This window comes from Staurois parvus, unplaced genomic scaffold (genome assembly GCF_062004578.1).
Source record: "Staurois parvus isolate SC_StPar_1 unplaced genomic scaffold, SC_StPar_1.0 ptg001847l, whole genome shotgun sequence".
NCBI classification, from domain to species: Eukaryota; Metazoa; Chordata; class Amphibia; order Anura; family Ranidae; genus Staurois; species Staurois parvus.
The window spans coordinates 217,823-232,946 of record NW_028319643.1 but is presented as its reverse complement, the minus strand read 5'-3'; the positions used below and the strand labels follow the sequence as shown (position 1 = coordinate 232,946).

General features: G+C 40.5%; 1 protein-coding gene across 5 annotated transcripts in view; it reads right to left on the bottom strand.

Annotated features, from left to right (window-relative positions):
- The window catches only part of ICA1 (islet cell autoantigen 1), a 122,205-nt gene that overhangs the window by 43,469 nt on the left and 63,612 nt on the right, over positions 1-15,124 (bottom strand). For all 5 annotated transcript variants that reach the window (XM_089664179.1, XM_089664178.1, XM_089664177.1 and 2 more), the window contains 2 exons: positions 13,643-13,768; positions 5,770-5,868 (listed from right to left, as the gene is read on the bottom strand). In XM_089664179.1, the coding sequence (XP_089520305.1) occupies positions 5,770-5,868; positions 13,643-13,768 (225 nt within the window). The remainder of the gene's footprint in view (positions 1-5,769; positions 5,869-13,642; positions 13,769-15,124) is intronic.

Sequence of the window (15,124 nt, the reverse complement as noted above, 5' to 3'; positions counted from 1 at the left end):
CGCGCCGTTCCGGTGTAGCATGAAAATCTGTCTCCTATGAGGATCTGTCCCCCTCGACGTATCTGCGCATGTGCCAGTTTCAGGCATTAGCAGCCGATCGGCGATCTCTGGCACATGCGCAGATACGTCGAGGGGGACAGATCCTCATAGGAGACAGATTTTCATGCTACACCGGTCTTCAGGGCGGACTGTGAGAGGAGCCTAGCGGGAGCCTAGCTCTGCGGGCCGGATTAAAAGGTCCGCCGGGCCGTATACGGCCCGCGGGCCGTAGTTTGCCCATTGCTGGTCTAGACGATAAGCACTTTTACTTACCTGATCCTCCGCTCCCCAGGTAGATGGTGTTTCAGTGATGAAATGTCCCTCGGCATGATCACGTCAAATGCACAGCAATAGACCCTGCATCAGTGTTGATGACATCAAGACCGTAGATTGCTGGAGCATGGGGGAGAAGATGCCGTGGAGTCTAGTCTAGCAGTGCAGAGCAACAGAGGATCAGGTAAGCAAATCATGAAATAAAAGCTTGTGAGCTGCTATGCCAAAATGTGATATGTGAATAATTACCCTATGTGATTAGCAGATCGCTTGCACCATACACATACTCATACAAATGTGCCACCAATATAAAATATCAAAAACTGTGCTGTGCTCCACTTAAAACTAACAATATATATGCAAATATGCAGTAAGTCTTCCAACATAAAATATATCCAAGTGTCTGTATCACATCCATGATTCCATGCAATCAATGTGATATATCAAGTGTTCCTCAGTTCACCTCTGGTGTTTAATGCCAAACCAATACTTGTGCAGCTCCACCAGTTGTGCTCTCACCTTATATATATGACCCAACCGTCGAGCGTCGTGATGTCAAAGCCCCTCCCCTACACGTTACGCCACCGGCACACGTGGCTTCATCAGGGGGAATGTCCGCCTGATGAAGCCCCGTGACCCGGTGGCGTAACGTGTAGGGGAGAGGCTTTGACGTCATGCCGCTTGATGGACAGTGAGAGGTACCGGCTGGCAATACATGTCAGAACTGCTAGCGACATTTGGAGCAATTGTTTTTGCAAAAAGCGCATCTACACATTATTCATATGGAGGAGGACAATTAGAGGAGCGAAGGGGATCCAGACCTGTTGGATACTAATCCTATCTTTACATAATCCCATATAGGGACACGGGATTTATATGACCTTGCTTAACAGTTGGGTCATATATATAATGTGAGAGCACAACTGGTGGAGGTGCACAAGTGCTGGTTTGGCATTAAACACCGAAGGTGAACTGAGGAACACTTGATTTGTTATAACATATTGTTTGCATGGAATCACGGATGTGATGCAAACACTTGGATATCTTTATGTTGGAAGACTTTCTGTATATTTGCATATATATCTATAGTTTTAAGTGGAGCGTGGCACAGTTTTTGATATTAGGTAACTACATAATCTTTTCTCTGGCCCCTAGACCTAAACAGCATTTAACCCTTGCAGTGCAGGGACAACCCCATTGCAAGGGAGAATTTTCAAGTTCTTTAGACTTGGGCTTTAAAGTGGTTCTACAGGCTCAAGGTTTTTTACCTTTTGTGTGCAGAGCCGCCACTTAATCCTTACCTGAGCCCCCTCCGATCCAGCGATGTTCACAAAAGCCTTGGCTGCATGGGGACTCTACCTCCTCATTGGCTATAACAGCAATGGGAGCCCATTGGCCCCAGCTGCTGTCAATCACAGCCAGTGAGCCAATGAGAGAGCGGAAAATGGGGTGGGGCAGAGCCGCACCTGTATGTGTCTTATGGCTCAGGAGCAAACATGCAGCGGAGCCCCCCAGGGCAAGCAGATTTCTCTGGGGCACTGCTCGAGGGGGAGAAGCCAGAGCACCAGCGGTGGACCCAAAAGAAGGGAATCAGCTGTGTGCAAAACTACTGCACAAAGCAGGTAAGTACTGATAAGGGTCATGGAGGAGCTCAGCTATGAGGAAAGATTAGAGAAACTGAATTTATTCTCTCTTGAGAATAGGAGATTAAGGGGGGATATGATCTCCATGTATAATACATAAGGGGGGATATGATCTCCATGTATAATACATAAGGGGGATATGATCTCCATGTATAATACATAAGGGGGATATGATCTCCATGTATAATACATAAGGGGGGATATGATCTCCATGTATAATACATAAGGGGGGATATGATCTCCATGTATATTACATAAGGGGGGATATGATCTCCATGTATATTACATAAGTGGGGATATGATCTCCATGTATAATACATAAGGGGGGATATGATCTCCATGTATAATACATAAGGGGGATATGATCTCCATGTATAATACATAAGGGGGGATATGATCTCCATGTATATTACATAAGGGGGGATATGATCTCCATGTATATTACATAAGTGGGGATATGATCTCCATGTATATTACATAAGTGGGGATATGATCTCCATGTATAATACATAAGGGGGGATATGATCTCCATGTATAATACATAAGGGGGGATATGATCTCCATGTATAATACATAAGGGGGGATATGATCTCCATGTATAATACATAAGGGGGGATATGATCTCCATGTATAATACATAAGGGGGATATGATCTCCATGTATAATACATAAGGAGGGATATGATCACCATGTATAATACATAAGGGGGGCTATGATCTCCATGTATAATACATAAGGGGGGATATGATCTCCATGTATAATACATAAGGGGGGATATGATCTCCATGTTTAATACATAAGGGGGGATATGATCTCCATGTATAATACATAAGGGGGGATATGATCACCATGTATAATACATAAGGGGGGATGTGATCTCCATGTATAATACATAAGGAGGGATGTGATCTCCATGTATAATACATAAGGGGGGGTATGATCTCCATGTACAATACATAAGGGGGGATATGATTAGAGATGAGCGAATCGAACTTGGCGAAGTGGAATTCGTTTCGAATATTAGGAAAAATTCGATTCGCACCGAATCCGAAAAATAGCAAACTTCGGATGCACGAATCAAATTTTTCCCGATCGGCCGATTTTCATCCCTTCTACAGCCGGCAAAAAGTGTCCCTGCAGAGAGCTCCGCTATTTCTGACAGTTCCTTCACATTTACAGCGGTTGAAACATTGTATCTATTTGTTTCCATTTAGGATACAGATGTTTTTATTCGGAAACAAATAGATACAATGTTTCAACCGCTGTAAATGTGAAGGAACTGTCAGAAATAGCGGAGCTCTCTGCAGATACACTTTTTGCTGTACTGGAATAATTCTTCTTCTTCTTCTTCTTCTTCCCCCGTGACTGCCCAAATGAGTGAAGTGTGCGGTGATTCTAAGATCGACGGCACTCATCTGCATGTCATACTGACTGACAGTATTATTTCTCTTCCCCAGCAGACTCCAAGGGCATTTAAATTAAAGGTACAGTGTTCTGCACTAATATAAAGGCTCTCTGAAGCCTAGAAACCCTTTTAATAAGTTAAATTCGCAGCGAATAAATTCGCATCGAATCAAATTTATTCCGCAAATTCGGCGAATCAGCCGAATCGAATTTTTGAATAATTCGCTCATCTCTAGATATGATCTCCATGTATAATACATAAGGGGGGATATGATCACCATGTATAATACATAAGGGGGGATATGATATCCATGTATAATACATAAGGGGGGATATGATCACCATGTATAATACATAAGGGGGGATATGATCTCCATGTATAATACATAAGGGGGGATATGATCTCCATGTATAATACATAAGGGGGGATATGATCTCCATGTATAAATACATCAGTGGTTCATATAGTGAACTCGGTGTAGAGCTATTCACCCTGAGGTCATCACAGAGGACAAGGGGGCACTCTTTACGTCTGGAGCACAAGAGATTTAATCTCCATATACAGAAAGGTTTCTTCACAGTGAGAGCTGTGAAAATGTGGAATAGATTCCCTCAAGAGTTGGTTCTGGCCAGCTCAGTGGATTGCTTTAAAAAAGTCCTGGATTCTTTCCTAGATACACAGAATATAACTGGATATAACATTTATAGGTAAAGTTGATCCAGGGAATATCCGATTGCCTTTCGGGGGATCAGGGAGGAATTTTTTTCCCTGCAGGAGCAAATTGGATCGTGCTTTGCTGGTGTTTTTTTGCCTTCTTCTGGATCAACTGTGGGTATAGGATTATAACTTTTTTTTGTAATGGTTGAACTGGCTGGACTTTTGTATTTTTTCAGCCAGACTATGTAAGTATGCCATGCTTGTTATTTTATTTAATAAAAAAAAAGAGACATTCTGGTATCACTTTAAAATTGCCAAGATGAAATCAACATGCTTTAGTCCTCAGTCACATGACAAGTCGCACTCTATTGTCTGCAAAGGAAGAGGTCAAATTGGTGTGACTCTGGCTCCGTTGGAGTCGCACCAATTTTGCAAGTACTTCGTGTATTACATTTTGCAAGTTCAGGTAGAACTTGCACAGACATCTGTGCATAAAGTCGCACAGATGTCTTCCAAGTCGCACCTTCAAGTGATTTCAAAGTTGGATTCAGTGTGTCCGAAGACTTAAGGGTTGTGGAAGTCCCTCTTCTTCAGGACCAAATAGGCTCCAAAGAATTACATTTGGAGAAATGAATTCATGTTTACAACGGGACTGTCAGCAATAAAGTGCCTGTCTTTCTGATATTTTTGCCCATTCCAGATTTCATTCTTTCATTCAGCCCTGATGAAGGAAGATTTTTACACCCTTTGCGATGCATTGGATTTTTCTCGTCGATTTTAAATAAAATATCATTCTGAGCCTTTATACTTGGGGTGATGCTTCTATCCTTTAGGTATTCCATCCTCAGAAGTCCTATACAAAGTCCTGACAACCAGAGCTACCAGTCAACTCCAAACTAAAAACTCAATGCCAGGGGCGGACTGACAACTCATGGGGCCCCGGGCAATAGGGGATCATGGGGCCCCTGTGTCCTTGCCCAAACTTAAAAAAGCCTATGAAAAAGGTACCAGGGGCATCTCATGGGGCCCCCTACTGACCCCGGGCCCTCGGGCAGTGACCGAGTTTCCAAATGGTCAGTCCGCCCCTGCTCAAAGCCTTTTGAAATGAATCTACACAGAATAATCCAGCTCCCCTCATCACCTAAAGAATTATTGAGCAATAAAATCCTAACCGAGGACCAAAGCACATGTTGGAGTGAGAAAAGGGTTAGAATAGCCTTTCAACCCTGAACCCTTGAAATTCCTGGTATCAGGGAACCCTTTGTAATAATTACTATATCTACAATTCATGATACATTAGTGTGATGGTCAGAGGTAAGAATGCTCCTTACACTTGTGGTCAGTGAGAAGAATTCCCCCCTTATAGATAGCTAAAAAGATCAATGGTGTCAGCGAGAACCAATCTGAGAGGCAGAAATTGCTCAAGGAACCTCTAGCAACCTCTGGAGGAACCCTGGAGTTCCATTGAACTCTGGTTGAGAAACCCTGGGTTAGAACATCTGGCATGTTTTTATTGCTGTTCATGCTTTCCTTTCTCTCCATTTCTTGTATGGGTGTCACAGAGACAGGGCGTGAAGAAAAATCCCGTTTACAGGGATACTAAGAGTAATAAAAACCTGACAAAATTTACATTTCCCCCACTCAATCTCTAAAAACAAAAAGAAACAAAAACATTTTCTCACAAAAGGCTTAGTATATCCTTCCTAGAGTCCAGATGTTAGAACAGGCATTGGAATAGAATTCTTTGCTTACCTTTATTGTAGTGAATTCATATGGCTGATACCCCTTGAAGCTTTCATGAATCGCTGCCATTGTGTGAGATGTTTTCTCCCAAAAATGAAGCAAAGTCGTCTATTTAGAAAACAAAAAGGGCAAAAAGAAAATGATGTGGATCGTTAAGTGATGTCAGGCGCAGCTTAATTCACTAAGCTTCAATACATGTGCCATATTGGTCATTACGTTTTGTACTCATTAAATGCAATTCCCATAGCTAACACACAATTCAAAATTTCCTACTGCTCTTAGGTCCTATATAGTGGATCGCTCCCTAGGCCGACTGGGTGCAAATGTCAAGCAAGGGCTCAACTTTACCCTGAGCGGTCAACACATTTAAAAAAACAAAACAAAAACAAACCGACGGCAGTACATCATAACATCCAACACTTGTATAATGTTTGTTCAGTTTCAAATGCCATTTTATGCATTGACATACCTCCTTAGACCCAGTCTGTCTGGACAGTATAGTCACTTGCTGACTTGGCACCATCCACAGGCAGCTTAAACCCACAACAGTAAAATCAGTCTGTATATGCAGTAAAGCATGCTGGTTATACTCACTGTGGAACCTAAGGGGTCAATCCTCTTCATTGTGTAAAAAGGCCATTTGATCCTGTGTTCTCAGATCCTTTTTGTTCAAATATCCACCTCTTATCTGATAAGACAGACTAAACTGTAGCCATTCTGCACATGCTCAGTTTAGTGTGTATTGCTAGAGAGTTTTTTTTTCCCTTGGGAGAGTGCTTGTGATCAGCCAGAGGTCAGGGGTTCTGCATCCTCCAAGAGCAGAATGAAAACTCCTAACCATTTTTAACCAGTGCTCGGTTGGACACTGATAGAAGTCACAAGACTGCTATATACTTCTGATGAGAAAAGGTATTTAGCAATTTATATTTACTAAAGTAATTGCATTTCCATGGTCTGTGTACTGTGGGAATGCAGGGTCCAGGGAGACCTTCTTCAGCTCAGTGTATACAAAGGAGCATGGGGGAGCTCTTGTCCATAATGGGCATGGTATTGACACAGCTCCAAATGATCCACATTGGCTCACAATTGATATGATCCAAAAATATTTAGATAGAATAAAGGTGAATAAAGCACCTGGACCGGATGGCATACACCCACGGGTCCTTACAGAATTGAGCTCTGTCATTTCAAAGCCATTGCTTCTAATTTTTAGGGACTCTTTAATGACTGGCATAGTACCACTGGATTGGCGTAAGGACAATGCGGTGCCAATATTTAAAAAGGGGTCAAAATCTTTACCAAGTAATTATAGACCTGTTAGTTTAACTTCTATAATTGGGAAGATACTGGAGAGTTTAATAAAAGACCACATAGATGAGTTCTTGCTGGAAAAAAATATTTTAAGCAACAGACAGTATGGAATCATGAAAGACAGAAGTTGTCAAACAAATCTGATTTCTTTTTTTGAGGAGGTGAGCAAAACCTTGGAGAGAGGGGTGGCAGTGGACGTGGTATACTTGGACAGAGGGGTGGCAGTGGACGTGGTATACTTGGACAGAGGGGTGGAGGTGGACGTGCTATACTTAGACAGAGGGGTGGCAGTGGACGTGGTATACTTGGACAGAGGGGTGGAGGTGGACGTGGTATACTTGGACAGAGGGGTGGAGGTGGACATGATATACTTGGACAGAGGGGTGGAGGTGGACATAGTATACTTGGACAGAGGGGTGGAGGTGGACGTGGTATACTTGGACAGAGGGGTAGAGGTGGACGTGGTATACTTGGACAGAGGGGTAGAGGTGGACGTGGTATACTTGGACAGAGGGGTGGCGGTGGACGTGGTATACTTGGACAGAGGGGTGGCGGTGGACGTGGTATACTTGGATAGAGGGGTGGCGGTGGACGTGGTATACTTGGACAGAGGGGGGGCGGTGGACGTGGTATACTTGGACAGAGGGCTGGCGGTGGACGTGGTATACTTGGACAGAGGGCTGGCGGTGGACGTGGTATACTTTGACAGTGGGGTGGTCATTAGTAAGACCTCATCTGGAATATGCAGTTCAGTTTTGGGCACCAATTCACAAAAAGAACATTGGGGAACTGGAGAAAGTACAGAGAAGGGCAACCAAACTGATAAGAGGCTGGAGGAGATCAGCTATGAGGAAAGATTAGAGGAACTGAATTGTCTCTTGAGAAGAGGAGATTAAATGGGATATGATCTCCATGTATAATACATAAGGGGGGATATGATCTCCATGTGTAATACATAAGGGGGGGATATGATCTCCATGTATAATACATAAGGGGGGATATGATCTCCATGTATAATACATAAGGGGGGATATGATCTCCATGTATAATACATAAGGGGGGATATGATCTCCATGTATAATACATAAGGGGGGATATGATCTCCATGTATAATACATAAGGGGGGATATGATCACCATGTATAATACATAAGGGGGGATATGATCTCCATGTATAATACATAAGGGGGGATATGATCTCCATGTATAACACATAAGGGGGGGATATGATCTCCATGTATAACACATAAGGGGGGATATGATCTCCATGTATAATACATAAGGGGGGATATGATCACCATGTATAATACATAAAGGGGGATATGATCTCCATGTATAATACATAAAGGGGGATATGATCTCCATGTATAATACATAAGGGGGGATATGATCACCATGTATAATACATAAGGGGGGGGGATATGATCTCCATGTATAATACATAAGGGGGATATGATCTCCATGTACAATACATAAGGGGGGATATGATCTCCATGTACAATACATAAGGGGGGATATGATCTCCATGTACAATACATAAGGGGGGATATGATCTCCATGTACAATACATAAGGGGGGATATGATCTCCATGTATAATACATAAGGGGAATATGATCACCATGTATAATACATAAGGGGGATATGATCTCCATGTATAATACATAAGGGGGGATATGATCTCCATGTATAATACATAAGGGGGATATGATCTCCATGTATAATACATAAGGGGGATATGATCACCATGTATAATACATAAGGGGGATATGATCTCCATGTATAATACATAAGGGGGATATGATCTCCATGTATAATACATAAGGGGGGGGGGGGATATGATCTCCATGTATAATACATAAGGGGGGATATGATCTTTATGTATAATACATAAGGGGGGATATGATCTCCATGTATAAATACATAAGGGGGGTATGATCACCATGTATAATACATAAGGGGGATATGATCACCATGTATAATACATAAGGGGGGGTATGATCACCATGTATAATACATAAGGGGGGATATGATCACCATGTATACTACATAAGGGGGGATATGATCACCATGTATAATACATAAGGGGGGGATATGATCTCCATGTATAATACATAAGGGGGGATATGATCACCATGTATAATACATAAGGGGGGATATGATCTCCATGTATAATACATAAGGGGGGATATGATCACCATGTATAAATACATAAGGGGGATATGATCACCATGTATAATACATAAGGGGGATATGATCTCCATGTATAATACATAAGGGGAGATATGATCTCCATGTATAATACATAAGGGGGATATGATCTCCATGTATAATACATAAGGGGGGATATGATCATCATGTATAATGCATAAGGGGGATATGATCTCCAAGTATAATACATGGGGGGGGATATGGTCTCCATGTATAATACATGGGGGGGGATATGATCTCCATGTATAATACAAAAGGGGGGATATGATCACCATGTATAATACATAAGGGGGATATGATCTCCATGTATATTACATAAGGGGGGATATGATCTCCATGTATATTACATAAGGGGGGGATATGATCACCATGTATAATACATAAGGGGGATATGATCACCATGTATAATACATAAGGGGGGATATGATCACCATGTATAATACATAAGGGGGGATATGATCACCATGTATAATACATAAGGGGGGATATGATCACCATGTATAATACATAAGGGGAGATATGATCTCCATGTATAATACATAAGGGGTGATATGATCTCCATGTATAATACATAAGGGGGGATATGATCTCCATGTATAATACATAAGGGGGGATATGATCTCCATGTATAAATACATCAGTGGTTCATATAGTGAACTCGGTGTAGAGTTATTCCCCCTGAGGTCATCACAGAGGACAAGGGGGCACTCTTTACATCTGGAGGAAAAGAAATGTAATCTCCAAACAAGAAAAGGCTTCTTCACAGTAAGAGCTGTGAAAATGTGGAACAGACTCTCTCAAGAGTTGGTTCTGGCCAGCTCAGTGGATTGCTTCAAAAAAGTCCTGGATTGTTTCTTAGATACACAGAATATAACTGGATATAACATTTATAGGTAAAGTTGATCCAGGGAATATCCGATTGCCTCTCGGGGGATCAGGAAGGAATTTTTTTCCCTGTAGAAGCAAATTGGATCATGCTTTGCTGGGTTTTTGCCTTCCTCTGGATCAACTGTGGATGTAGGATTATAACTTTTTTTTTTTTTAATTTTATAGTTGAACTGGATGGACTTTTGTTTTTTTCAGCCAGACTAACTATGTAACTATGTCTAAAATTCACATCCTTATCCTTGTGTTAAAACTTTGTGAATTGAGCCCACTGTCTCTAATTAGAAATGGTGAAGTTTATCTAAATAACGATTGTTGCAGGTTTGTGAATTGATACTTATGCTACTGATAAACAGAGAGGTATTGAAACAGATTTACTAAGGAGATGGGAACCTTTACTAGATGGCAGTAAAACCCCAACAGTAGACATGTGCAATTTGTTACATTATGGATTGAAATTCGGACAAAATCTTCGTTATTCAGAGACTCGGAATTTTCGAATCAGAATAGTAACGAATTTCAATAAATTGAAACAATACGAATTATCCAAATTCGAATATGAAAATTCATAATGTAAACCTATTGCAATAAATCAATACAAGGGAGATAAGTGAGCGCTAAGTAAAAAACAACCCTACCAGCTGCTGTACACCAAAAAGGCACTGTATAAAACCTTTCAAAAGACACAAGTATAGTATAGAGGGGTGCAGCGCTAAAATCTAAAAATGCATATGACTTAAAAACCAACAATCAGTTAAAGTGATCATGTGCAAATAAATATATAAGCCACTAATCCATGGCTAATAGTGTTGAAGATGGTGAAATTCAATATAAAAAGTTCATAAAAGAGGTGATGGTGAGATCCCAAGTGATCTAAGGATGTCCTATGGTGGAGACCGTGAGTCAGGTGATATAAGATAATCTAATTGCGCACTCACCAGATACGCAAATCAAATGCGCATTAATTGTAGAAATTGTAGAATGACCTGTGATTTCTACAATTAATGCGCATTTGATTTGCGTATCTGGTGAGTGCGCAATCAGATTATCTTATATCACCTGACTCACGGTCTCCGCCATAGGACATCCTTAGATCACTTGGGATCTCACCATCACCTCTTTTATGAACTTTTTATATTGAATTTCACCATCTCCAACACTATTAGCCATGGATTAGTGGCTTATATATTTATTTGCACATGATTACTTTAATTGATTGTTGCTTTATAAGTCTTATGCATTTTTAGATGTTAGCACTGCACCCCTCTATACTATATTGCAATAAATACATGTAGCCCCCTGGCCCTAAACTGGGGCTACTTTGCAAATCTAGTTTTTGGCTGGGCTGTAATTGGCTCAGACTTTATCTGGCTTTCCCCTAAGCTCAGTTGGGTTGTACATTTCTCACTGTCACCAGTAGGTGTCACTGCTACCACAGGCCATAGTGTGATAGTGCACAATTAGCCTGAGTTATGAATATTTATATTTCTTCCAGTAGGAGGTTCTTCGGCCAGGGATGAATTCTGGGAGAGGATATAAATATTTGGGACAGGCCATGGCTTGAGAATGTGCTGCTGGAGAGAGCTCTGTGTTAGGCCCAGAAACCCATGTGGGCCTACCTGCTTTGCAGTGGTCCTAAGGCTGACCTGCCTGGAGTGGAGGAAGCAGAGCCAAGGTGGGAAGATCCAGGGGAGGCCCCTTCCTGGAGAGAGCCAGGATGAAGGCTGATCTCTCAGAAGGGTCTGGTGACTCGCTTGGAGGACGCACTAAACCCTTAAAACATGCTTGCAGTGTTGCCGGGTCAGTTTAAAGGTTCTGACACTGTGAAGCTGGACTTTGTTCTGGATCCAAGGAGTCTGTAAGTGATCTGCATGGCATCTGAAACCTCTAACCCTCTCCTTCCACTTCCTTTGAAGTTCAATATTAAAGCTTTGAAAAAGACCTAAAGTGACTGCCGCCCAATTACTGTTCTAATCTCCCTTTTTTAGCCATGGACTCAGCCCTAGGGTAAATGCTAGCGCACTCCCTGCACTTTGGAGGTACTATCCTGTCTTCAGGGGGTGCGCTACATACAGTAAGGTATAAAAGTGAAATAAGATGATGATTCCTACTTAGGCTGCTTTATAGAATAAAATAAAAATAGAAGAGAATAGATTATTAAAGAATAGAATAGAATGGAAAATAAAAAAATAGAATAGAAAGGAATACAATAGAATAGAAAAGAATAGAATATACTAAAACAGAAAAGAATAGAAAATTACAGAATAGAAAAGAAAATGAATGAATAGAAAATAAAAGAATGGAAAAGAATAGAAAATTACAGAATAGAATAGAAAATGAATGAATAGAAAATAAAAGAATGGAAAAGAATAGAAAATTACAGAATAGAATGGAAAATTAATGAATAAAATAGAAAATAAAAGAATGGAAAAGAAAAGAAAATTACAGAATCGAATATAAATGTATACAATATAAAATAAAAGAATGTAAAAGAATAGAAAATTACAGAATAGAATAGAAAATGAATGAAAAGAAATTAAAAGAATGGAAAAGAATAGAAAATTACAGAATAGAATAGAAAATGAATGAATAAAACAGAAAATAAAAGAATGGAAAAGAATAGAAAATTACAGAAGACAATAGAAAATGAATGAATAGAAAATAAAAGAATGGAATAGAAAAGAATAGAAAATTACAGAATAGAATGGAAAATTAATGAATAAAATAGAAAATAAAAGAATGGAAAAGAATAGAAAATTACAGAATAGAATATAAATGTATACAATATAAAATAAAAGAATGGAAAAGAATAGAAAATTACAGAATAGAAGAGAAAATGAATGAAAAGAAAATAAAAGAATGGAAATGAATAGAAAATTACAGAATAGAATAGAAAATGAATGAATAGAAAATAAAAGAATGGAAAAGAATAGAAAATTATAGAATAGAATAGAAAATTAATGAATAAAATAGAAAAAAAAATGGAAAAGAATAGAAAATTACAGAATAGAATATAAATGAATACAATATAAAATAAAATAATGGAATATAATAGAAAATAAAAATAAAATAGAAAAAAATAGAATAGCATAGAATAAAATAGAAAGAATATAGTTGTCTTCCGAAATTCAAATTTCAAATAGAATAGAATAAAATAAACAAAAATTGTCCATTTTCTGAAAATCTAATAGAATAGAATAGAAAAAAAGAATATAGCGGTCTTCCCAAAATCAAACTTACAAAATAACGAATATACAAAATAAATTCTAAAAAGGAATCAATCTAACATAACAAGTATGACAAAACAAAATTTTTACTTTAACAAACTAATAGGAAAGGAGACAAATGTTTCCTCTGTGCACATCTCGACCCAACAGAGATTCTATCGCAAACGAAAACAGTTCTAGCAGGACATACACTGTGGTTTGGGGGGGGGGGGGTTGATTTTACAAAACACGTGAAAATGGAAGGTCTGTACCTGGTATGAAGCCAAGACATGGGATAACAGGTTACATCTGCTGGCACGTAGGAGGTCCACCTTCTCGCACACGTCTGTTTTTAGTCTATCGAAAGTAGATTTGGTGTGACGGACCTGAGCCTGGACCTGCAGGAGGAAGGAGGAATCCTTGTAAGACTGGAGTGCCCCATCATGCAATTCTATATCTGTACAGTGATGCTGTATTTTTCTCCAAAACACACAAAACCATCACATTCCCTTCTTTAAATCTGACCTCCGGCCTTCCCTTCAGTCTTGCAGTTATACCGGCTCTTCTCCTGGACTGCAATTGCTTTCTCTGATTTCACTGCACACTGTGAGCTTCTCACAATGTTCATTAGAAGCTGAATCAAGTCAGAGAGAGCCGGCCTCATTTCCTGGCTGGAGGACATCCAACATCCTCTAACTCCCCAACCGGGCTGTCCATGGTCAGCCCCTTTCATTCATTGGAATTCAGTTCTCTCACTAAGCATCCAATATGGGTGTTACCTAGACCAGCCTGTATGCAAATACAGCCTGCCTAGGAGAGCCCACTCCTCCAGACCCACATCACCCCTAAGGCTAGGCTCACATTGACGAAGCTCTGTGAACTGGGTCTTGTGTGGGCACGGCAGCTCATTTAATTTGAATGGGTTGCCCCAGGGGCGGACTGACAACTCATGGGGCTCCCAGGCAATAGGGGATCATGGGGCCCCTGTGTCCTTGCCCAAACTCAAAAAAGCCTATGAAAATGGTACCAGGGGCATCTCATGGGGCCCCCTACTGACCCCGGGCCCTCAGGCAGTGTTTTCAAATGGACAGTCCACCCCTGGGTTGCCCTGAAATGCAGGAATAAAGGTTCCTGTTCCATTTCTGGAATCGTAGCCCGCACGGGAACTGCAAGTGCCATACAGTTTACAATGCAGGAGAGATTTTCAGTGTGTACGGCATGCCATTAGGAATAGTCGCACCCACATGCATCCAGCATGTTTTTTTCTGTTTTTCTGTTCCCACAGCGGCAATTACCCACACAGATGTGAACTTAGCCTAAAAGGCCATTTATTATCTGCATAACTCCTCCCAAAAGACAGCCCACTGCTTGCACCGAGGCTGAGGGCTCTTGGGAGGAGTACTGAGGCAGGGTGGTGTGATGTTTTCAGAAAGCTATATACAGCATCCTGCCAGCCCCTCTCACCAGTCAAGATCTGCCTGCACTGCATAGAGAAGAACAGAGACCTAGTGATGACATTAGTAAAAACTTAGGTATATAGTAAAAACTGAAAAGTTTTGCTAAATATTATGAGCATGTTGATGTGTGTGAGTGGAGGGGGGGGGGCAGTGAAACCAGGTAAAATATAAGCAGAATGAACTTAAACTTCTATGTATCACATACACTAAATAATTAAAAAAAAAATCTTACAGTTATCTTTTATATGTTCTCACTAATTACGGTCATTTTTTTTAGAAATAACTGGATGACAATGT